General features: G+C 43.3%; 1 protein-coding gene across 1 annotated transcript; it reads left to right on the top strand.

Moving 5' to 3' along the window:
- The first annotated feature begins 3,089 nt into the window (after positions 1-3,089).
- olfm2a (olfactomedin 2a) lies at positions 3,090-21,576 on the top strand. Its single transcript, XM_071533430.1, has 5 exons — positions 3,090-3,244; positions 14,688-14,843; positions 16,752-16,971; positions 18,916-19,022; positions 20,858-21,576. Exons 1-5 carry the CDS (start codon positions 3,194-3,196, stop codon positions 21,530-21,532), a joined length of 1,209 nt encoding a protein of 402 aa, XP_071389531.1. The 5' UTR covers positions 3,090-3,193; the 3' UTR covers positions 21,533-21,576.
- Positions 21,577-25,690: the final 4,114 nt, after the last annotated feature.

The raw sequence follows: 25,690 nt of genomic DNA on the forward strand, positions 1-25,690 counted from the left end.
AAGAGATTGGTTGCTTATGAGGGCTGATATATAAATATCGCTGCAAGAAGGCACTGGGCAAAGCGACAAAGTACATTTGCATTTCAGAATTACCTCTGAACTCCCAACCCCCTCTGCTCTCCTGCCATTGTGATGAGAAGGGGGGAGTTAGTGCAGAATGGATAGGTGGGTGGTAATGAAATTGGAACTGATTCAAATAAGCTCTTAATTTCAACCCGGCATTTATGAAACATTAATGAAGAGAGGAGAAGATGTGTTGCTGTGAAAACTCTCAGGCTTGGAAATGTACATAAAGAGCACAGTGTGGGTTTAAACATGAGGGGGATGAAGAAAGTATGTATGATAATGGAGCTGACATACTTCTAATATCACGCTTTTGAATTTTGAACTTACCTCATATTACTGTCCTTGCCCACTGTGAATGTAATAAAGCCAGTGTGACTCCAGCTATGGCTGACACTCAAGCTGAAAGGAATATGAAATATTGATGTGCATTTCTGCATCCATTCGCAGGAATGTTTCTTAACCAAAAGTGAATATCTGGTGCGTGGGCAGAAATCCCCCACGTGTTGATATGAGGTAACGTTGTTGAAGGCAGGAGGCTGCGTATTCTGTCAGAGTGAGTATCTAAAGTGGAGTTTGCAGTCTGAGGCAAGCTAACCTCCACCTGTTAACACTGCAGGCTATCAACTGTAATGAGAAGCTGGTGCGCCCTGCTGTACTGCAGGGTTTTCCAAACATATCCTCTTGGGAGTAGATCAGCAGTGTAGCTGCAGTTTAAGAAGCCATGTGATGTTTAAATCTGTAAACATTCATGCAAACACATACACGCATACACGTACAGCACATACACTGGTTCTTTCATGCATACAAGCAGACATTTACAGATAACATAGGCATGCACACAGAAACACACCAACTCAGACACAGACAGGCGCACACACACACACACACACACACACACACACACACACACGCTACAATAAATGAGAAGTTCTGACAGTGAGTGAGAGGCAGGCAGAGAAGCCGACAGAGGAAAAGAATCTCCCCCTCAGGCAATGGCAGAATAAAATAGACAGTCAGATGCAGTGGAGAGAAATTGGAAAAGGTTCTGCTTTGGAGACTTCCTCTTTTGTCTTGTCTTCACTCCAACCAGCTCACACGAGCTCTGGCCTCTGTAGACCTCTGTCATCTTTCCACCTAACAGCCTTCTGATGCTGGATTGCCTTAAAGAATGAAGACTGATGACAAGAAAGGCGCTGACTGACAAGAAGAATTGCTCAAGTCACTGTAGAGACTGGCAGCACGGTGACTCACAAATACCCTTAAATATTAAAAATAATGGAATGATAATTTAGCCAGACTACCAATAAGTTCCACCAGAAGTCATTCATGTGCACAGCAGATATTCAGTCATGCTGAGATATTAAACGGAAAAAGTAGGAACAGATAATGGAAATGGAATATTACTCCCTTGTTGGATTAAATTTGGATGTATCATTATGTCATTGTATGAACCTGCTTAATACAGCTTGAACATTATGAGATAAAGATGTAAAATGTGAAGAGAATGTGGTGTAACCAATGTTATTGTCACACTTGACATTACAGCATATATTTCAGAGTCGCTCTCTGGAATGAGAGCTCATGTAGCTATAGTCTATTGTTTGCCACAATTCATTTAGGGTGAGTCTGGCAGGCCGATTTAAAATTCACTCATACTGAGAGAGAGAGAGAAAGGGAGAAAGGCAGCAAGAGCATGAGAGGAGAGGTAGAGAGGGGGGTGGAGTGGCAAGGGATTGGCAGGAGTGACAAGATGTGACAGTGAGCACATTGGCTCGCAGGGTGGTTGCTACTTTACACTCCAATCACATAGTCCTCCTGTCCCCCAAGACATTTTAATCTGATCCCCCGACCCAAGGAGACGAGAGCACAGCACAACACTGCTCACGGCTCAGAGGAGAGCAGAGGGGAGGAGAGCGGAGTGGAACGGAGTCTTTCCCTCCACTTATGTGGATGGCTCTTTAATTTCATCACTGCGATGGCTGCTCCCTCTCTCATTACATTTCGCTTTATATTCTCTGTGTGCGTGTGTGTATTTGTGTAGACGCAATGTGAATGAACGGATTGTCCCACACGGGCAGAGCGTGCAAACTGTGTGTGTACATGTGTGTACGCGTGGACGTGTGTGTGTGTGTGTGAGTGTGTGTGTGTATGTGTGTGTGTGTGTGCCTGCACGCACGCAGCACTACTTTTGATTGGATTAGTCAGAGAGAGACATCCATCCTTTCAGCCTCGCCCCTCCTCCACTGGTAAAGAGCTGCGTTATCGATCCCAAACAGCTCCATTTCCTCTCGGTGTCCAAACTTATTAGATGCTCTGCTTTCACACAGGCTCACCGATCCCTCCTTCTCTCTCTTTTTGTAACACCCCATTCTCCCTCCAATTTTTCTTTGTCTTTCTTCATCCTCCATCTACCTCTTACTCCATCTCTGTCATGCCGTGTGTTTTTTTCATTCCTTCACTCCTTTATGCTTTCCCAACAGTGTTCTTGTCTTTATTCCCTTTGACTCTTCTATCCTTCCATCTCTCTCTTATCCTCCCCTCCCAACTGCTCTGACCACCACCCCTCTCACTCTCTGACTTCTCTGTCTCTCTCTCTCTCTCTCTCTCCCTCTCTCTCTCTTTTGCTCTCTTGTTGATGCTAAAATTAGACTGAGAGAGATTTTGAATAGTGGAGAGATCAATTGCCATTCATTGCCTATGGGGAAGAGTAACTTTTGGCAGAGTTGCAAGAGAGAATGCCAGTGAGAAATTATGACTCTGCAACTAACTGGTGGTGACAGAATGGGCACGACCAATCAGGAAATGGAATGTGTTAAACCAAATTTATTTTTGCTACAACGCTTTCAAGTAATAGATAAATGAATTAGTTTTAAAATGTTTTATATGTGTACTTACTGGTGATACACGCTGGCACAGTAAAATGTTGTCTTGTCTGCCTGCCTGCCACCAACTTGGATAAACAACAGCAGACAGAAGCAACCGGTCCCTTCGCTCAGTCTAAACTATATGTGTCTCCCTGTCTCTGCAGGCGCTGTACCCAAGCCCAGAGGAAGGCTGGCAGATCTACAGCTCGGCGCAGGACGCAGATGGGAAGTGTATCTGTACTGTGGTCGCACCGGCCCAGAACATGTGTAACCGCGACCCACGCAGCAGGCAGCTTCGCCAGCTCATGGAGAAGGTGACAGCTGTCAATAACACTCACACACACACACAAACTGTCACACTGTACCGCGCCCTTGTCTGCCGCCGTCTGTCACATACAGGCTGCCGAAGTGAACAGTCTCACTTTCTTTATATGGCAATCGATCAGTCGTGCAGCTGAACACTCCCGTTGTGAATCAGAGGATTGTTCTGATTGTTCATTAGGCTGTTCGCTTTTGAGCAAAAGAGTTGCTGTAAGTGAATGAAGCGTGAGTCAACTCAAAAGGAGGAAATGTCCTAAATTTACCCATGAAATTGGACTCATTGAGCCTTTTCAATTGAATCCATTAGATTAAAATTAAGAAAATGAAAGTGTTCCACAAATAAGTGAAGAGAGCAAAAGCCCTGTTTGCACAGTAATGCTGAATACATTCACTCACTCCTCTCACTCTGTCACTCTCATAGTGACCCGTGCTAAGCTAACAAGCATTTTTTGTGCATACACATGACATGTATAACAAGTAAATAAATATAATGTAGTCAAACGTAATCAGAAGTTAAAACACACACACATACACACACAAAAAGCTCAAGCGTTCCACACTGTTACAGCTACCAGACAATAAACCCATGTGCTTTACTCACATAGATGAGTCAGAACTATCATTGACCTAAAGAGTTGGTTTAGAGTGCGGCATATGCAAATGTAATTTCCTGCTAGTCTCCAGTGCACCAGACTCTCTCCCTCTCTCGCTCTCTCTCTCTCTCTCTCTCTCTCTCACACACACACACACACACACACATAGCACAGATCAGGGGTGAGAGAGAGCAGGCAGGAGAGAAGAGCTACTCATGAGCGAGCCACGGGTGCTTGTTGACTCTCCTGATCTGCAGCTGCATCGATCGGCAGTTTGCAAGCAGAATGGCGGTGTGGAGGAGTGTGTCATGAGAAACGGCAGATCCTTTTGCTATGTAGACTGAGCCTCTCCCTGTCTCTCTCTATCCCTACCCACTTGTCTTTCTCTCCCAGAGAATATATAGCATTCACTCGTCTGATGGGCTCTGGTGTGCCTGGCCGCCAAGCTGCTATTCTCCTCTCTGCAGCTCAGTCGCAGCAGGCTGTCCTCTGTGGACACTTAGAGCTTTCTCCACAGCAGGGCCACTGTATGCTGCCTGTCGATATGCAGTATTGCAAGGAATTGAAGCGGGAGGGTGGGCTGCAGGGGCAGAGCAGGTGGGGACAAGGGGATGAGTGAATGAGAGAGCGGATCCACAGAGAGAGAGAGGGAAATACTGGGAGCAAGGAGGGGGAGGGAAGTGGGTAAAGGAAGGAGGGGCTGACATTGATGTGGTCTTGTGAAGGGAGGTGGAGGTAAATTGAGATGCTGAATAGGCTGTGAGGCCCTGATGGATCAATGAGACACCTGAATTCACATATTGCATTCATTCTCACTGAAGTTCGCCTTTTCCCCTGATGGTCTCTATCTGTTGCTGTTTCAAACACACCTTCACACACACGTCATTCTCACATACACATTTCAAAGGAGGCATATTCTAACACAGGAGTAAAGGCAAACCTGAGTAAAGCTATTCAGAGAAAGTGTGCTGCGTTCACATATTTGTGTGTGTGCACTGTGCTTGCATGTATGTATACGAGTTGCATGTTTTTATGTGCGTGCACTTATATATATATACAGTACATGGTGTTTTTAGTAATTCATAGTGTGAATTATTAATTCATAGTGTGTTTAATGAATGTGTGTTTGTGTGTGTGTGTGGTCCTGCACTGTCCAAAAAAGGTACAAATTTAAAGGTACAACCCCAAACAAATGGTACAACTATATCTTTCTTTCCTGAGACTGTGCTCAGTCAGTTCGTAGTTTGATTACAGGTTTCCCACTGGCGCCACCCATGCTAAAAAATGTATGGACTCATGGTAATGTAATGTACAGTATATGGGTGTGTGAGACTGAAGAATGTATTTGTCCGTGTGTGTATGTGTGTGTGTTAGGGATGTAAACAATTATCCGGGCACTCAGTTGTCCTTTGAAATGTAAAACTTGGATAATGCAAATGAATAGCAAATAGCTAATTTCCATAAAAGTGTTATTCCCATGTGTTAAAACTGTCAGAAGGGACATTACACCTCCTGAATGCATTAGGGAAATATTAAACAATTAAGCCCAGCAAAGCTTAGCTATTGTCGTGTCTACTACTGGTGTCTACGTTAGCTTGTAGTTCATCTACTAACCGTGCACATGATGCAGAGAAACCAACGCAGTCAATCATGGCGTTATTTCACACAGTCCAACAACACAAACCAACAAAACTGCAAATTAATGCGGCATTGTTTTAAAATACAGGAACAGTGGAACAAGTAGTATGTGTAACCACCTAAAAGCAAAGCATACTAACGTTGCTAGCACAGAACCATCATCTCAGCCATCAGTGCTCTCATTCACTCTGACTAAACCCCCAGACACCAGAAAAAATAGCAATTGAATACTGTTCAGTTAGAGAAAACCAGTATTCGGCTACAAAGTTACTCGTTATTTACATCCCTAGTGTGTGTCTATCCGCACTTCTGTTCACAGTTGCATACATGCACACAACTTTTGAGTTTGTAAGACGCCAGTTGTCAGGGCTAAGCGCTCCTATCCAATAAAGTCCAGTCTAATGAGGACACCTGGGGTCAGTGGCTAAGACATCCTCATTTAAACCCAGAACTGTGATGATAATATTTGAGCAGACCAGATCCACAAAGGCTCTCCCTGACACAGAAAGCCAAGGATACGCTAACAATGTCAAAACTACCCTCCGCACAGAGAATGTAAAGTAGCTTGGTGCCAAAGCCCCCATTCAGCCCTCTGTAAGGCCGGACAAAATACCATCAAAAGCAGAGCTGACCCCGAAGGATAGTGGTGTGAGAACACTGGCGGCTCAGACATTTGAACACCTCATCTCCCTCTGACCTCTCTCTCTGAGCGACTGAGATGAGATGAGATGAGATGAGATGGGGGGAGGACACTTGCATGCGCGCGCACACACACACGCATGCACACAAACACACTCGGACACAGGATGTGGTACAGAGTGAGTCATAATGTTAGACGTGAGGCAGACGCAGCAGACAGATTGGAGTCTGGGTAGTGTGTTATGCAGCCAAAAGAGAGCATGAACTGAGTGGTGGCTCAGACACTGTCTGTGTGTGTGTGTGTGTATGTGTGTGTGTGTGTGTGTGTGTGTGTGTATCAGTTATCACAGCTCAGAGGATGGAACTATCCCAGCTGCCAACAGGGAGAATGGTGTCACTGCATTAGTTGAGGCTCCCGGCTGGGGGAACACACACTCTATTCCATGTATACTGGTGTCAGAAAAGTATTAACTGTTGGAAGAAAAAAGGTTCTGACCAGATAATCTCTGGCCAGTTCACGAAGCATGTGGGCGATGAGTGGGTTGTTGGGTGTAGGCTGGACATGGAACAACAGCGTGGGCTGTCAAAGAGTGGGCATTTGGTGAAAAACAGACTTAATGCCAAAGTCTGACCTTTGAGAGTTGAGATTGTTTGTTTTTTTCTTGGGAGTGATATGAATAAATATCCACAGTATGCTTGCTGCTCCATAAACATGAGCTTCATTGTGCATGTGTGTGTGTGTGTGTGTGTGTGTGTTTGTGTGGGCGGGTGGGCAGATGTTTAAGTCAGGGGTAGGGCCATTCATGAATTGAATTGAGAATGCATGGAGTTGGAATTGGAATTTTATCCAGCTCTAAGGGAACAGAATTGGAACTGAATTGGAATGATGGGAAACAGAATTAAATTCCATGAAATTCCATGAAATTCCACTTTTAAAGGCCCAAACACACTGAAAGCGATAATTGACGCACCTCATTTGACGCGGGTCAATTGATGCTCCTATGGCGCACTGCAGGCATCAGATTTGAAATGCCAACACCACAGAAGCAGCAGTATTTTGGGAAAAGGTCGCTATTTATATGTAGGCAGGCACAAGTTTGTATGCTTTACAGATACCCCCCATTCATTTTCTATACATTTCTATTTGAGTAGCCTATAACGTTACGTTACATAGGGCAACCGTTGGGTGCGTGCTGCTGCTTTCGTCAGTTGGTTGGCAGTAGAACACCGGTAAAGCCACTGGAGACCAGCCATCTCATTTAATCTTTTATTTTTTCTTCCAGGTGGGTGAAAGTCACATAAAGCACAGCTAATCATAACTCTATACTATGTTAATTAATTGCTGTTGTTAGGTTTATGTAGCAAGTTAAGTTTTATGACCAGTAGATGTCAGTAAACATTCATGATAGATGATACGGGTCTGCTATGTTAACGTTTTCTTATTTTTAGTATCTGACATGTAACAACACAATGGTTAAGATCTATAGTAGTATAGCTGTTGGCAGTGGTAGTTGTTTTCATTTAGCATTGCAGAATTACAATTGTATTGTTCATAAAGTTTTAAGCTAAGCTAACGGAGCTAACGTCAGCTGTCACCTGTTGCCATAGTAACAGTAAACAGCCAGTAGGCTAACTAAATGAATGAATGAATGAATGAAAATGACAATGAATTAGATAGGCCTACATCGTATAGCCTATGAGCCGATGAGCTTCTCCTCGTCCATGCTTTGGCTGCTCCTCAAGTCGGCTGGCTAACGCCGGGTTCAGACCGCAAGCGTAAGCGCTGCGAAGTGCCACGAAGAGTCAATTCTCGCGCGAGCAGGAGCCTGGCTGTTCACACCAGACGCGCATTTCTCCGCGCCGGTCACCAAGCGATTCTGCTCTAAAGGAGGAGAAAACCCCGTGGAAACAGGCTGTAGCTGCTGACATTGTGTTCCAACAGCCACCAAAGCTGCTAAAACAAGATTTCTCTAAACTTTTTAACAGACTTGATGAGCTAGAAATGCAATCATTTATCAGTGGGCCTCTTCCAACTATTGATAGAAAGATAAATAAATTCAGCTGCCTACTTGCACTGAATACGTGGCTCTCAAATGCCTGTGAGTCTCAAGGGATACATTTCATTGATAACTTCAACCTGTTTTGGTAACGTGATAAGCTCTTCAAAGGAAAGGGTCCCCACCTAAACGGACACTCCCCCCACCTCTGCCCTGGACTCCCCCACCTCTGTCCCCACTCCCCTCTGACTCTCCAACATCCACTCCGTCCCCTGTCTCTCCTCTTAGGTTCACAAGCTAGATGGAGGACTTGGTGAAGTCTGGGATCAAAATGATCCCACTCACCCCCAGCATGGCCAGGTCACGGGTATTGCCATCCCCTATACTCTGCCCACCAACGTCCCCCCAGCGCACCAACCCAGTTGAACTTTTTCTTGACTGACGGATTCGTCACCACAAATCAGAGGCGTTTTTTTTTTAAATAGCGTTGACGTTCCAAAACAGCCCAACGGACAGAAATCTATCCGTTAGTAATTCTGTCCGTTTTCTGACGGATCAGTGTGGCCGCGGCCTAAGGCCTTGACCAGCACGAGAACGGCTGCTATCAGCGTCGGCAGCAACTAGGACACCCTGGGCCTCTGCTGTTCCAGAACTGTTATTCATAAATTATCCTATAGCAAGCTGAGACCCTGGGAGTATCTCAGGCCCTGCTCCAACAAACCTAAAACTAACCCTATTTAATATTAGGACCCTGTGTAACAAGTCACTTTTAATCAATGATTTTATAACCTCTTACAAACTTGATTTTATGTTTTGTTTTTTGTTTTTTTGTAACTCATTTTTTATTTTCATATTCAAGTTCACACAATCGAGTATACATTATCATGTCATGGAACATTGGTTTAACAGAAGCAGGAGTGAAACCATACATACAAACTCCATCCCACCCCTCCTTGCCCACCTGTCCCCTCCCACCCCTGACTCACACAAATACACACACCCCCCTCACGCTCCCGCCCTCCCTCCCTCCCACGCACCTGCACACTCAAGCCCGCACATCCCCACTCCCACAGCCTTGTGGCATTCAATTTAAGTAACCTACTTAATGAATCACCAAAATACAAACAAAACAAAACAAAACAAAACAAAACAAAACAAAACAAAACAAAACAAAACAAAACAAAACAAAAAAATAAATTAAATAAGATATACATATTGTGGAGAGAAAGAAAAAAAAAGAAAAAGGTATGGCACAGATAGACAATAATTACCTGATTTCAGACATTAATATTCTCATTACAGGACTCCATTTTATAACAAAATTGAGTTTCTGTAGACGTAGAGAGTGAGTAATCTCTTCCATTTCATACAATTCCCAGATTTTTTGTAGCCATATCCCACGTGTAGGGGGTTCTGGTTTTAACCACCGAATGGTGATACATTTGATGGCTGCAGCCAACAATATCTGAAGAAGGTAAGTATGTGATCGCCCTACAACACCTCTAGGTGTCACTCCTAGTAACGCTACCATGGGGTCCCTGGGTATTTTAATTCTAAAAACATCCTTCAGCGTTACATACACGTCATCCCAATAGGGCTTAAGCTTTGGACATGCCCAGAAGGTATGGACATAATTGGCTGATGTCTCCCCACAGATCCTCCAGCATGCACCTGAAGTAGATGCATCCATTTTTTGTGTTATGTGTGGTGTTCTGAAAAAGCGTAGTTTCCACCTAAACTCTCTCCATGTATATGAACTAGTGACCATGTGGGCCTCTGAACAGATTTCATTCCAGTCCAAATACCTAAGGTCTCTGTGGAGATTGGTTCCTGTAATTGTAGTTAATTTTCCCATTTTGTTTTAATATAATGGGAATTGGTCTGTTCCATTATTAAAAACATTCTGTACATACTAGATATGGGTTTGTCCATTGAGTTATTAATTTGGAGATTAATCAAAACCCTTTCAATTGCCCTAGGGGTTTTGATTTTATCAAAAGCTTCGTGTCTGTGTAAGAAGTGTCTTAGTTGTAAAAATCTATAGAATCTGTCTGTGGGAGATTGAATTCCTCCTTTAATTGCTCAAAAGACTTCAAATTTGGCCTCAATTGATCAAAGAGATGGTGTAGGTAAAGATGGTGTCCTGACCACTTCTTAAACCCCGCATCTAGATGGGAGGGCATAAAGTCCTTTATGGACCCGATAGGAGTGAGGGCCGATATAGAGTGGGATAAACCATATGTTTTGTGTACGACTTTCCATGTTTGCAGTGTTAATTTAGTCCACCTATTCATGTTGCAATCTCCCAGAGGGAGTCCCAGGAAGGGTAGATCTGCTAACGCATGCGGACATGTTGATTTCTCAATGTTTAACCACCGAGTATCTACATCGTTGTTGATGCATACAGTCATTGGCTTCAGCTGGGCTGCCCAAAAATACAATCGCAGGTTTGGGAGTGCTAAATCTCCATCTACCTTTGGGAGTTGCAGTGTTTTAAATCTTACTCTTGGCCGCTTCCCCTGCCATATGAAACGAGACATGAGACGGTCTAACATGCGGAATATACTTTTAGGTATTTGGACAGGGAGCATTTGGAAGGAGTATAGCAGTCTTGGGAGCACATTCATGCGTATGGTCTCCACTCTACCCAGAATGATGATTTATGACATGCCCATGACATGATTTTCATTCTCTTAGCCAAGATAGAGGTAAGGACGCGTTGGTCTCCGTTAAGGAGAGAGATCGGTCTATACGAGCTGCACTGTGTTGGGTCCTTACCCGCCTTCGGTATGACTATAATGGTTGCATCTCTCCATGATGGGGCAATAGTCTCACTCTCCAAGGCATAGTGGTAGGCATCCAATAGCAGAGGTGATAGTACTGACTTGAACGTCTTATAGAATTCATTTACATAGCCATCTGGGCCCGGGCTTTTGTTATTCTTTAAAGTTTTTATTACCTCCTCAATTTCCCAGTCTGCTATTGGCTTGTCCAGATTTTATGTTTTTAACAAAGATTTGGCTGGACACCAAGAATGGGAATGCTATCCTTATTGAATCCACCCCACCAAATTTCATATTTGCGTTTGAAGCACAACAGAACAAAACAGGAGGGGGTGTTTGTGCCTTTTTTAGGGATAGGTTCCTTTGTAAGAAATTTGGAGAGTTCTCATCCTTTGAATATGTGTCATTTAAAATGGAAATGAAATTCTCTCCATGTATTCTATATATAGGCTATATAGGGCTATTGGGGTTTTGGAACAATGAGCAGTCCCTGCAAAAGGCACCATGGAGAAACACTTATTCTGTAAGGGCCCAGAAAAGGGAGTGCCGGAAAGCAGAGCGAAAATGGCGTAAATCAAATCTTCAGATTCATTTTGAAATCTATGAAGAAAAATTACATATTTACAGTCTGAACTTGAAAAGTGCTAGGCAATCATTTTTCTCTGAGATCATCAACAAAAACAGTAACAATTCACGCATCTTATTTGCTACCGTTGACAGGTTAACTAATCCTCTGGTTCCAATATCCCCGGAACTAGTTTCTACCAGCAAATGTACAGAGTTTGCATTCTTTTTTAATCACAAGATTCAAGGCACCAGACATGCTATTGACTCCTCAATGCCAAACAAAAAAGCATCATCACTGCAGTCTTCCAGAAATAACTTGGTAGATATGACAAAATTTAATCCCATTGACGACAAAACACTCGAAGAAACTGTCTCCAATCTCAAATCATCCACTTGTTGCCTTGATGTTTTACCCACTAGCTTACCCACTAACAGTCCGATTAGCAACTTGAGATGCAAGAATGGTCCAATGGGTGGACATTTTTGAACGGATTGTTCATAGAAGTTTTTTAGGTCCAGACGACATTTCGGCTAATCTCTATAAACAGATATCTGCATATGAGACGTCGTCTCTCAACTCCAACTCCATTCTCGCATCTCAAGTTGCTAGTCGGACTGTAAACAATGATAAGCGCACGGAAGAGGAAGTCTTGGCCCGGATGTCCGCTGGCTACACCGGAAACCCCGAAATATTGTCCATCGCCCCCAGAGTCTAATCGTCGTCAGACGGACAGACGATGGGTTCCGAGATTGAGCCTCTCCTAAAGAAGAGCAGTCTTGATGCTACTGTACTGGATAACTATCGACCTATATCAAACTTACCGTTTTTAGGTAAAGTTATTGAAAAAGTTGTTCACCAACAACTTAGTAACTTTTTAACGCTGACCAATTGCTTCGATAACTTTCAATCAGGATTTCGGCCCCATTACAGCACTGAGACTGCACTAATAAAGGTACTAAATGACATTCGCCTGAACAATGACTCAGGCAAAGTCTCTGTTTTAGTACTGTTGGATCTTAGTGCAGCCTTTGACACTGTGGACCATACAATTCTATTACAAAGATTAGAAAACTGGGTGGGACTCTCTGGAACTGTCCTTAAGTGGTTCAAGTCATATCTTCATGACAGAAAGTACTTTGTCTCCATTGGAAACTGTGTGTCCGAGCAGATGGCCATGACCTGCGGGGTTCCACAGGGGTTCATTTTTGGGACCTCTCTTGTTCAATCTGTATTTGCTTCCTTTAGGCCAATTCCTACAAAATAATAAAGTAGCCTACCATAATTATGCAGATGACACGCAAATCTACATATCACTTACACCAGGTGACTATGGACCTGTTGAATCTCTGTGTCACTGCATCGAACAAATCAATGACTGGATGCAGCAAAATTTTCTCCAATTAAACAGATAAGACCGAGATAAATGTCTTTGGAGCACAGAAAGAAAGACAGAATGTCGGCTGTCACCTTGACTCCCTGTCTCTCATAACTAAGAGTCAAGCCAGAAATCTTGGTGTTATCCTGGACTCAGATTTAAATTTCAATAGCCACATCAAATCAGTAACTTCGTTAGCTTACTACCATCTAAAAAATATTGCAAGAGTCAGAGGAATAATGTCCAAACAAGACCTAGTAAGGCTTACCCACGCCTTTATTTCCAGTAGATTGGATTACTGCAATGGCCTGTTCACAGGGCTTTCAAAAAAAGCTCTTCGGCAACTCCAACTTATTCAGAACGCCGCTGCCAGGGTCCTGACGAAAACTAGGAAATACGACCACATTACACCAGTTCTTAAATCCTTACACTGGCTACCAGTCACTCAGAGAATTGATTTCAAAATCTTGCTGCTTGTCTACAAATTACTCTGTGGCTCTGAGCCCAAATACATCTCTGACATGCTTTTGCCATATGAACCTTCTAGGACCCTTAGGACATCTGGGGCTGGCCTACTGGCTGTCCCAAGAGTTAGAACAAAACACGGTGAAGCAGCGTTTTGTTATCATGCAACACAGACCTGGAATAACCTCCCAGATGATATTAGACAAGCCCCAAATCTGACCACTTTTAAGTCAGAAGCTAAAAACTTTCCTATTTTACACTGCCTACTCTACCCTGTAATGGCTAAAAACTTATCCTTTCATCTTAGCTTTTAAACAGCCTTGATTCAACTGTTTCTGTTCAGGATCCCAACAGAGCTGACACGGGCAAGTACGAATTTTCATTCGTCTTGTCCGGATAATGCTTACTTGCGCATGAGTGAACACTATATGTGGGGGGAACAGAGCTTTACCCTGTATGATTCTCATCCATCTGTGGATGGTGAGGTTTTTGACCAAGAGGAGAATCTATGATTCTCGTCTGCCTTGGGCAGTGAGATCTGACGTAAATATCAGATCAAGAGTAGAATCAGGAAGGACAGGGGATAAGAAAATTCAAGAAAAACATATGGGTTCACTCACAATGTGCATCTAAAAGTGGGAGTATCTGTTGTGTTCTTTTATCTTTCAATTTCACTTGATTTGAACTGCACTAGTTTTTAAGTCCTTTATCTTTTGTATCTCTTGTCTGTACTTTTGCACTTTTTAATTGTAAATCTTTTACCTTTACTGTATTTTTATTACTCTGTAAAGCACTTTGAATTGCAGTGTATGAAATGTGCTATACAAATAAAGCTGCCTTGCCTTGCCTAACACTTTATGATATTCTGTAGAAATAAATATTCTGTAGAAAGAAAAAAAACATGGAATTTCATTGAATTAAGTTAAACTTCCTAAAAGTCGAACTCAATTCCAATTCTGTTTACTGTAGTTTTTGTCAAATTCCAATTCCAATTCCTCAGTTGAATTGGAATTGATGAATCCATTCATGAACTGACCCCGACCCTGACGCATGTTAACCCCCTGAACATGCTTATCTCTCTATAAAGATTCTAAAACATTTCTCAATGTTCAGATGATTCCTGGCCAGAGCAGTAAGTGTGTGGGAGATGGGTGAGTGTATGAAACAGTAGGCTATATACGCAGCAACAGAGTGGGCGAGCAAGGTATTTAGGAAAAATCGATCTGAGCCCTTTGAGACTCCAGATTGTGTGGTTGTTATGGGTAGTCACTGGAATAAACATCTACAGTATATCCCTCATACTCCACGAGCTTCATTTTGTATGTTGGCGTGTGTGTGTGTGTGTGTGTGTGTGTGTGTGTGTGTGTGTGTCTGACAGGTTCAGAACATCAGCCAATCCATGGAGGTACTGGACTTGCGGACGTACAGGGATCTGCAGTATGTGAGGAACACTGAGAGTCTGATGAAAGCGGTGGATGGAAGGCTGAAGGTGGCCTCCGAAAACCCCCGCAGTCTCAATCCAAAGAGCTTTCAGGTAATTGGTTGCCTGTCACCTGCAGTACAGTAGTGTGCATGTGTATTATTATCAGCTGAATGTAGATGCCATTAGTTGTGGCAGTGCACTCCATGTGTACAACAAACTTTGCCAGATTTAATGTGTTGCAATCTCCCTCCCTCTTCACAGGCCATAAAACTTACTATGGCTCTCCATAGAGTGCCATATACTGTAAACATAGGTATGCACATTCAATTTCCAGAACTATCTCTGAGTCATTGAGTCATGCACAGAGGCAATTTGAGCAAATTCACTGTGCCTAAATTATTAAACTGCTGGACCTAGAGGAAGAGTGTTTTTATCTGTTTTCCTCCCTTTACATCCTCCTCTCTCTCCCTTCCCTCTGCATCTCTTCCAACTCTATATACTTAACATTCTGGTGTCTGCTCTTAGATAACAGCCACATATATTCCCATTTATCTCTACCTTATCTCTCTACAAGCTAAGGCTCAGCTGCCATTATCAGTGAGCCTTTTTGTCTTCCTGTCAGCGGGCTGTCTTGCCTGGCCTTTCTCCACATTTCTCACACTCTTACAGATATTAGATGGACCATAAAATAGTTTGATTAAAAGATGCCTTGATAAATGCTAAGTGTGCTTTACCGCTGGGACCCTGCCACAGCACCGGGATGAGCATGAACGGCTGTGTTTTGCTCACAGTGTGTTTTATTTAAGTAATCCCAAAGGAGTTAATGAAGATGTTTATGAAATAAGCCCATTCATCAATAAATCTTAAAATGACTAAAATATGCAGAAAGGTATGCATTATATGCCAGCAGATGTCTTAATGTAAATCCGCAATCCAATAAAGAGAGAAAAAGACCACAAGTCTAAAAAAGCAGGATTTGACCGGGGTAGGATGGCTGATGAATGCGTGCAGCTCAAAGTCGCCGATGGCAGAGCGTGGGAGATTAACGAGAGCGAATTTTCGCGGCTCGAAAGGGGGAAAATGAGATTTATGATGTGGCGCCGCAGGGCTGAGAGCTGCTCCATCACCAGATTTACGATAAACCTTAACAAGGAGGAAACAGCCCCTCCTGTGGCGGCCACACTTTATTGATACACCTACCGCTCCTGGGCCTTATTGATATACCTTCCAACAGCAGGCAGCCTAGCTCTCCTGCGGCTCCCTGCTCTCCTGTCTGAGGACACATCTTTCCTTCCACTTCAAAACACATGATGAGTCACACACCCCCCTTTACGCTCAGCAATAACATGCATCCTAGGTGAAAATCCAGGAGTAAATGGATCCAGGACACACTTAAGATCTGATCACCCAACCCAGCTCCAGAGGTGTTCAGCCACGCATTTGGCTACATTAACAACAAAGTCTAAATTCAATGCCTCTCTGATCCACATACAGCAGATATGGAAATTAAAATGTATGTGCAGATCGAACCGAGAAGTGCACACAAATCAAACAGGTGGCAGGCAGCTTGGATACTTGTCAAAAAACAAGCAAAGAAATGAGACAAGATGTTTACTGTTATTTTTAAAGGGCATATATATTAGGAGAAGTAATCTATGACTTGGCAAAGGAAAGAGAAATCCAATTTCAGTGTTTATGTTGGAGATGCATTTTAATATCAGCTTTAAGTGTAATCCAGCTAAATCATATCTTGACACATTTTGGATACGAGTATAAAGGGGCCCACAGATGGGACAGATGAACCAGCTCCCACCTACAGTATGATGAGTGAGTCTGAGTGAGGGATGAGTCCTGAACTAAAAGCAGCAATTGAAGATTGGAAGTCTAGCTCCTGCACACATAATCCCCTGTATTGACGAGCGTAGTCGACCTCATCTCTGTGTCCTCTTTACTCCCCTGGGGTTTAATCTCTTCCATCCCCTCTGCTCTTTCATGTCTCTGTCTCTGTGGATATCTCAGGAGTTGAAGGACAAGGTGACCCAGCTGCTCCCACTGCTGCCAGTGCTGGAACAGTATAAGACCGATGCCAAGATGATCCTGCGTCTTCGGGAGGAGGTGAGGAACCTGTCCTTGGTTCTGATGGCCATCCAGGAAGAAATGGGAGCCTATGACTATGAGGAGCTGCGCCAGAGAGTCCTGCTGCTGGAGACCAGGCTGCACTCCTGCATGCAGAAACTAGGTACGACATCATATAAGCAAATGTGTGTGTGTGTGTGTGTGTGTGTGTGTGTGTGTGTGTGTGTGTGTGTACTGTCGTTGAATGTATAATTTGAAATTCATTAACAGATATTTTTATAGCACTTTGCAATTACAGCTTGGACAGACAGCTAAGATAGAAAACAGGCATCCTTCTATGTTGAAGGCAAATCAATTATGTAAAAAGGAAATATGGATTAAACTGAGGTTGTTAATGGTCAAAATTCTGGTGTATGTGGTCAACATCCTTACTGTTCTCTGCGCTTGAATTACTTGCATAAATTCAGCAAAACTGGCCTAGAGAAACTGAATGAATAAGTGATCTTGTTCTCATGTAATGTGTTAGCTTAAACTGATGATTTTACAAAAATCCTACATATATAATCTGATGATTTAACAGAAAAAGACTTAACAGAAAAAGACTGCAGCTTGAGGTCATTAGTATTTTGCTATTGGTTTCTTAGGCTTTAAACTTCCGCATAAATGGCTTCACACAGAGAGATAATAATAATAAATAATGATAAAACTAAACTTCACAGTATTTATATAGCACTTTTCCAAACAATCGTTTTGCTTTACAAAACAGGATAAATAAATAGTGAGAAAGTGGATACAAGGAAACAAAGACAATGAAGATAAAGATACAACAGATAGGAAACAGAAACATTTGGAACATCGATAAAACAGGACATACAAGAACATTATAAAATGCTTTAAGTGATTTAAAAGATGCTACTGATCTGGCTAGCCTGAGCTCCTCTGGCAGGGCGTTCCACAGCCTGGGAGCTCTGACAGCAAAGGCTCAGTCACTGTGCCTTAAAAGTCATCAGTAAGATCTTAAAATCGATTCTAAAACTAACAGCCAACCAGTGTAGTGCTGCTAAAATGGCGGTGATATGGTCTCGTCTTCTTGATGTGGTTAAGCGCCTTGCTGAGAGAACTCTAACTTGAGCAGGAATAGAGGGAATTACAGAGGTCTAACAATGAGGAGATGAAGGCCTGGACAAATCTTTCAAGGTCAGCAGGGGATAAACAAGACCTTATCTTGGAAATATTTTTTAACTGAAACAAGCAAGACTAAACAAACCTCTTAACCTGATCATTAATGCAGGAATCTGAATCAAATACTACACCCAGATTCTTGACTATAGGCTTGATGTTGTTGAATAAGTTATCAATATTGATCTGAATCTGGGTAATGGAGTTTGGCGGGCCAGATAGAGCAATCTCAGACTTATTTTCGTTGTGTTGGAGGAAATTAAGTAACCTCCAGCACTTAATATCTAAGAGGCAATCTTTGAGGCTATTGTGGGTGCTGGAATCTCTTGGTCTTAGGGGTACGTCATCTGCATAACATTGAAAATGAATAAGCAGAAGCATATAAATTGAGAATAATGGAGGTCCTAAGATTGACCCTTGCGGAACATCAAATTTCAGATGAGCTGTAGAAGGGTTAGGGTTAGTGGAATTGCAGAGCACAAAAGAGAAGGTTATATTTAGCAAATAAGACTTAAACCAAATCAGAGCTGTGTCTGTGAGCCCAACCCAGTTTTCCAGGCGATTAGGCAATATATCATGGCCAACTGTATCAAAGGCAGTGCTAAAATATAGGAGAATCAAGATCAAACAGTCACCTTTTTCAGCAATTAGGTAATTGGTAACCCTCAGGAGAGCAGTCCCTGTTGCTGTGGAGGGCTCTAAAGCCTCCTGAGATGGTGTACTGTAGTTTTAAAAGCTATCATAGTCTATCTTATTCATATCTGGTACTGTATTTGTAGCTGTACTGTGAGTGTATGTGTGTGTGTGTGTGTGTGTGTGTGTGTGTGTGTGTGTGTGTGTGTGTGTGTGTGTGTGTGTGTGTACATTGCACAATGTACATAAGGTACATTTGTATCTCTATGTGCCTTGCCATCTGTTTGACCTCCAGGCTGTGGAAAGCTCACTGGTGTCAGTAATCCCATCACTGTGCGTGCATCAGGATCAAGGTTCGGCTCCTGGATGACTGATACCATGATCCCCAGCTCAGACAATAGAGTGAGTCTCTCCCTTCCTATGCTGACCTCTGACCCCTTACCCTTTGACCTAGCACCCCCTTTTCAGCTCAACACACCCTTAGAGGAGTAAGTGAAACCAGAGCCATTGATAAAAATAGGCCAAACTCTGAAAAATCTACAGCTCTGTGCAAAAAAAAAAGTCTCCCTCACAGCAACGCTGTCATGATATTTCAGTGACTGATTGACTGTTTTGCCTGAGTGGGACTCCTCGTGAGCACTGGAGGAAGACAGATAGAGAGACAGAGAGAGAGATGGAGATAGAAAGCTGAGTCACTGATGGATAGCATCCCTCTCCCTCCTCCCTGTCCCCTCCTGTCACAGCTACTCCAGCTGATTAATCACTTCATCATCAGTGAAGAAATGAATGAGTTGTTGGGCTAAAGTTTTCAAAATCACCTAGGTAATTACCAGGAGTGCTAGCGTGCTGAGATGCTCTGGGCTCAGATGATATAGTAATAGCTTCAGCTGATTAGAGATGACACAGGGTTTCACATGAGCTGGCACACGGTAAGAAGCAGGGGAGAGAGGGACGCAGATGAGGAGGAGGAGGAGAAGGAGGGCCCAGGGAATACGGGGGAGCGGGTGTGGAGGAGTGTAGTACTGGCCATCTGTAGGGGGGATGGAAGAGGAAAGATGAGGATGGCCTTTCTCATCCCAACCCTGGATCATACAGGCTAAATGGATATTGCCAACAGCAAAGGTCAATTTCTTTGATTGAATGCCCTGATCTCTGTGTTTAATAACCTCGCTTGCTGAGAACACATTAGTCTCTTCATATCAATCACTGATTACATTAATAGCCAGATACATCACCAATATCGCATTAACACCCGTATTAATCATGGTGATCACATTTGGGAAACACCATTGACTCTGGAGAGCCAGAAAACAGAAAAATAGACTAGAGAAAAAAAAAAACTTGGTCTAAATGTGCTAGAGTTCGCCCTGTCTCAGCTCCTGCCTCCCTGCTCAGCTCTGGGGACTCATTTAGCAGGCAGAGGAGAAACAATGCCTAATGCTCCATAATCTCCCCTTCTCCATAATTCAGCTGCTGTTGCACACCACCCCCCGGCACCTCCCCTCCCCTTCCTCTCCCCCCACCGGGATTCTTACTGAAAACAAGTGCATTTTCTATACCTGGGAAGGAGTCGAGAGCGGAGAAAGAACGGATAGGCAGAAGAGAGAAAGCTAAATCCTAGCAAAGCTCTATGTAATACATTAAGAGCAAACTAAATATCTAAGCCGATTGCAGTTTAATTGAATCAATTAAAAGCTGAACTGTGTCTCGGCGGTAGCGTTGAGGGAATGACATGGGAGATGCAGCCAAAGAGGGGCCATGCTGTCAGTGGACCGATCCACTGAGAGTGCTTGAGGAAAAAGAGAGAGCTGCTAAATGGATTGATTTTCTGTAAATGTGGACTGGAAAGGGCAGGGAGCACAGGCAGTGGTTGACTGCAAAGCACAGGCAACATCTTCACTCCCACGCGCAGAGGAGATCAATAGTACTGCACACACATACAGGTACGCGCAAGTGCATGTAGGCATAAACTGGCAATGACACATACATACGCACAGGCTCAAAAAGGCACAGACTCTCCTCACACACACACACGACACACACACTTTGCTCGGGGCATTGCCGCAGGTTATAATGAAACATGGGTCCCACTGCCATTCCCTCATACTATGCTTGCAGAAGAGGTTTGTGGAATGTAGCACGACAATGTCACCCTGCAACCTCTATATCTTCTCATTATCTCCTCCCAGTTTGTTGTCCTCTCTTCCACCTCTGACTCCTCCCTCTTTTCTCCACAGGTGTGGTCCATGGATGGATATTTCAAGGGTCGGCGTGTCTTGGAGTACCGCACCATGAACGACTTCATGAAGGGCCAGAACTTTGTGCAGCACTTGCTGCCCCACCCCTGGGCGGGCACTGGCCACGTGGTCTACAACGGCTCACTGTACTACAACAAGTACCAGAGCAACATCATCATCAAGTACCACTTCCGTTCCCGCAGTGTGCTGGTCCAGCGCAGCCTGAGCGGGGCCGGCTACAACAACACCTTCCCCTACTCCTGGGGCGGCTCCTCTGACATTGACCTGATGGCGGACGAGAACGGCCTCTGGGCCGTTTACACCACCATCCCCAACGCCGGGAACATCGTCATCAGCCGCCTGGAGCCCCAGAGTCTGGAAGTGCTGCAGACCTGGGACACCGGCTTCCCCAAGCGCAGTGCTGGAGAGTCCTTCATGATCTGTGGCACACTGTACGTCACCAACTCCCACCTTGCTGGTGCCAAGATCTACTTTGCCTACTACACCAACACGTCGAGCTACGAGTACACAGATATCCCCTTCCACAATCAGTACTCCCACATCTCCATGATGGACTACAACCCCAGGGAGAGGGTCCTGTACACCTGGAACAACGGACACCAGGTGCTCTACAACGTCACACTGTTCCAGGTCATTAAGACTTCTGGGGACTGAGGCCCCCAGACTGACCCACTCAACTAACGCTGTGATCATTGTCAGGGGAAGGACAAAGGAGCAGGTGGGGTGTGGGGTGGGTCGGGGGGCGTGGGGTTCAGTGTAGGGGCATAGGCTTGGATTTTTTTAAAGAATTTCAATCTTCATAGAGTGCTATTATTCACATTCTGAAAAAAACACACCCCGACAGCAAGGTCGGTAAAGATATAAGGACTGAGCGCTTCTCTTTTTTTTTCTTTCTGTGATGAGTAAGCATGGTTCTTTTTATTTGTGATGAGAAATAAATATCGACCTTTACCATTTATGACTTTGCATTTCATTGACCGTCTCATTTAATAATGACCATCACTCTCTTTTTGAAGGGCTGAGCTGAGCAGCAAAGGGGAAAACTCTTAGTGCATGTTGTGTAGGCATGGCTTCAAACTGGAATGGTAAATGGTAAATGGACTGCATTTATATAGCGCTTTTATCCAAAGCGCTTTACAACATGCCTACATTCACACACCGATGGCGGCAAGCTACCACGCAGGGTGCTGGCACAACCATCGGGAGCAATTTGGGGTTCAGTATCTTGCCCCGACCTTCTGATTAGTGGACGACCCGCTCTACCTCCTGAGCCACAGCCGCCCCATAATGAATGGGAGGAGTCCTCAGGAGGTGCTCCTTAATCTGGAATAGATAGCTGTAACATTTTGTTAACACTGATTTAAGATGGTTTACATTCTTCTGAACCATATTAAGTCCATTACCAAGATAATCACCACTCATCAGAGTCAAGTGTGTGTGGTTTCAATCAAAACAGTGAAGTGGCACATTTGTGTTGTTTCATTGGAATATATGAGGTGTATACAAATATTACAACTGAAGCCATGTTGCTGCATCAAAACGAAAAGCTGTAAATTTTGAAAATACACAGGAGTAATTAGAATCCCAGACTAATTTCCATCACATTTTAACTTCTATCTTAGGTGGTTATTACTGGCATAGCCCAATCTCAAGATAATTAGCCGACAGCATCTGAATACTGACAAGGCTGTATCTAGGGCTAAATTAAGCCATATCTTACAAACATTATTTCATCCAAAATTGTTCCATCTAAAAAAGCCATTGAATAGGGCTCTGTAGGGTCCGTGTCAAGGTAATAAGATAATTTATGAATAGAATGAGAATGCTTTCATATACCACAATAATTTTCACTGCAACTGTCACGGCTACCGTTTTATTTTTCCAAGGTGACATGAATGCGAAGGCAAAACATCTGAGTTGTACTGGTACAAGGAACAGGCGAGGTGAGAAGGGTTGAGAAGCAGAAATAGAGAAGGACAGACATGCAGATGTAAAACTGAACTGGAACTGTGACAGCATTTACATTCGGATAGAGAGAGATGAGGCTTCGGGCGCCAGTGATGCCCGCCGTCGCTTGTGCTTGTCAAGCTCCAATCTGCCTCCTATCTTTTTATTAGCGTGACTCTTCTCAAGTGCTTTCTGCAGAGGAATGTTCAGACACAGTGCACACAGCAGGACGCTGCTCACATGAAAGTCTGAATCTGCGGACCTTTCCGTTGCATCCTATTTATTCAGCGCTGGAGAAAATAAAGCCAGCAAAAATATTCCTGAAGCCCCATTGGCATTCATACTATCTCTGCTGCGTAGAGGGCACTTTGGCGGAAAGACAACGGCCCACTGTGCTGTCCACATTTTTATTCTTTTCATTTATGAGGCTCGTAGAGATACATCCATTCTTTCCACTGACAGTGGTAGACATAGAAGACGTAAAATAAAATGGGAGATTCCAATTTTTTTCTTTTTCCTGCGTAACCATGGTGATCCTATTCATCCTGGATGACCTTTCTATCAATAAGGTGCTGTGCTGAAGAGGACCCTGATGAATTCATACACAGTAGTGGCTGACATTTAAAGATGAGTGCAGTACAGTGCACAACAATACACAGCTCCTCCCAGCGTGACCTCCAGAAGAAAACCCATATACCAGCAGACAGCACCTGCTAGAATTGAATGCAAGTCTATCATAATCTAAATTGGAGCGTGATGTTACATGTAATGGGATTACAATAATTGTGTTTTTTAAAAGTTGTAGCTGTAATCAGTTACTTGCTGAAAAGAAATCAGTAGCAAGTGACAAAACAAGTGATTACATGTTATTTTCTGATTATTCAGAAACAGGATTGAAGAGAAAAAGTATTTTCCATGGTGAAATTACAGAGACTATTCATTATAGCATTATTATTATTAGAGATCATTTTACACAATGGTTAACAATAGTTGGAGGTGATAGTAACCCCAGTAAGTAAACTGTAGTGAAATATAATTGTGTAGTTTTTTAGTTCATATATTTTTGAGGTAAAGTAATCCAAAAAGATAATTCAAAGTAATCACATTACTGAGCTGGAGTGATTGTAGCCCTCGCTGTCCTGGGATCAGATCTCTCCTGTGTCTCCCCTGCTCTGTCTCTCTACTTCCACCCTGTCTAAACAGAAACTAAAAATGACAAAGGTGATTGGACTGCCCACTCACCTGCATAGAAAAAATAACATAGCCTATACTGTTTGTGTGGGCAATTATAAAACGAGGCAGAAGGCAGAAGGCAGACTGCGATAGAGCAGACAGTTTCACTAACAAGCACAGATATTTAATGTTAGACATGACTGGTTTCAAAAGACAAAAAAAAAAAAACAGGCCTACACTTTCCAGTTGTACAATAAGATTTTCCTGGGAAAAAAAATGGAAATGGAAAGAAATAACGACTGCACACAGATGCAATCTCTATGATCAAACAAACTGAAAAATAAAGTCCACAGACTGTAAAGATTCACTCATCTGAGAAATTTAAAAGGAAAGCAACCGTTTGTGTCTGAGTGATCACACGTATCCATTCATGTCCATATGCCACTTTCCATTCTTTTCATGCATAACCAGTGATTGGTCTTACCAGTAGGCAAAGATAGGCAAGTGTAGGGCCACACAAAAGACAAGAATAGAACTAATAGAAACGTATTTTCCATCAATCAGAAATGTTCTTATTGAAAAACATTCCTAGTATTGTTACAATAAAACACACACACACACACACACACATACACACACACACACACTCAGTTAGACTATAGTGGTAGTATTCACTTCTAGTACAATATTGACTCTTGACTTCAAGTTCATTTTCCTTGCCACTGCACCAGTTGCAGTGAGTGAAGTAAAAGAATGAAACGAAGCTACCCAAGTGGCACAGAATAACAAAAAAGAAGAAAATATCAGTTTTATTGACAACATTTTTTCTATTAAAGAATCAACTGCTGCCATCAAAGAATCTGCTGCAGCTAGCAAAGCCACTGCTAAGCCTCTGCCTCCAAGCTCAGCCTGCTCTAGTGAAGCAAACTTTGGCTCTACTGCCGGCACCAGCAGTATCAATGATGGTGAGTGTGCTGAGGCTCAGAGCCAAGGGCAAGTAAATATTAGAAATGGTGATAATAATGATGAAGATCAAGGGGGATGATGACCAGCACAAGGCCGGTGGTAGCTATGGGCAGGGGTGGGCTCAGCCAACCCAAACGTGCATCTTGCCCACCCAATCAAAAGTTAAGATTTTTTTGTTTTGTTCAGCCAATGGAAAAATAGCACAGAAAATACCAGTACTGTTTCTAACTTCTGATTGGGTGGGCAGCCTACAGCCCGCCTCCAAAGTCGCCCACTGCCCACCCCCCCTTCTCGTCGTGTTCAGGCACAAACACACAGAGCTCTGAAGCAGACCAGTCCGCTGCACAGAGTGTGGCCGTATTCACACCAAATCAGGCGTTGCAGCACTTCCCGCAGGGTTGTGCGGAAGTGTGCCGGGGTGTGGGCGTGTTTATTTGTGCTTTAGAACGTAATCGCTGTGAAACAATCAGAAAATAATGTTTTATTTCTCTGATTCACCGGCTTTCTCGCTACCAACTCTACCAACTTGCTCTGTCTCTCTCTCTCTCTCTCTCTCAATTCAATTCAATTCTGCCCTGTTGGATTATACAGTATATATAGTTACATTGAAGTTTGAGTATAGGCTTGAGTTAGTTGATGTAGTTGTTTTCTTTGGCACTTTTCAGTTTGAGTTTGAATAAGACTACCTTCTATTTTTGTAAATATTGGCTATGGTGAGAGGTCTCA

The sequence above is a fragment of the Centroberyx affinis genome, unplaced genomic scaffold (genome assembly GCF_046629955.1).
Source record: "Centroberyx affinis isolate AG114_WGS23_722 - 3 ecotype Tasmania unplaced genomic scaffold, CSIRO-AGI_Caff_v1 ptg002364l_1, whole genome shotgun sequence".
Lineage (NCBI taxonomy): Eukaryota > Metazoa > Chordata > Actinopteri > Beryciformes > Berycidae > Centroberyx > Centroberyx affinis.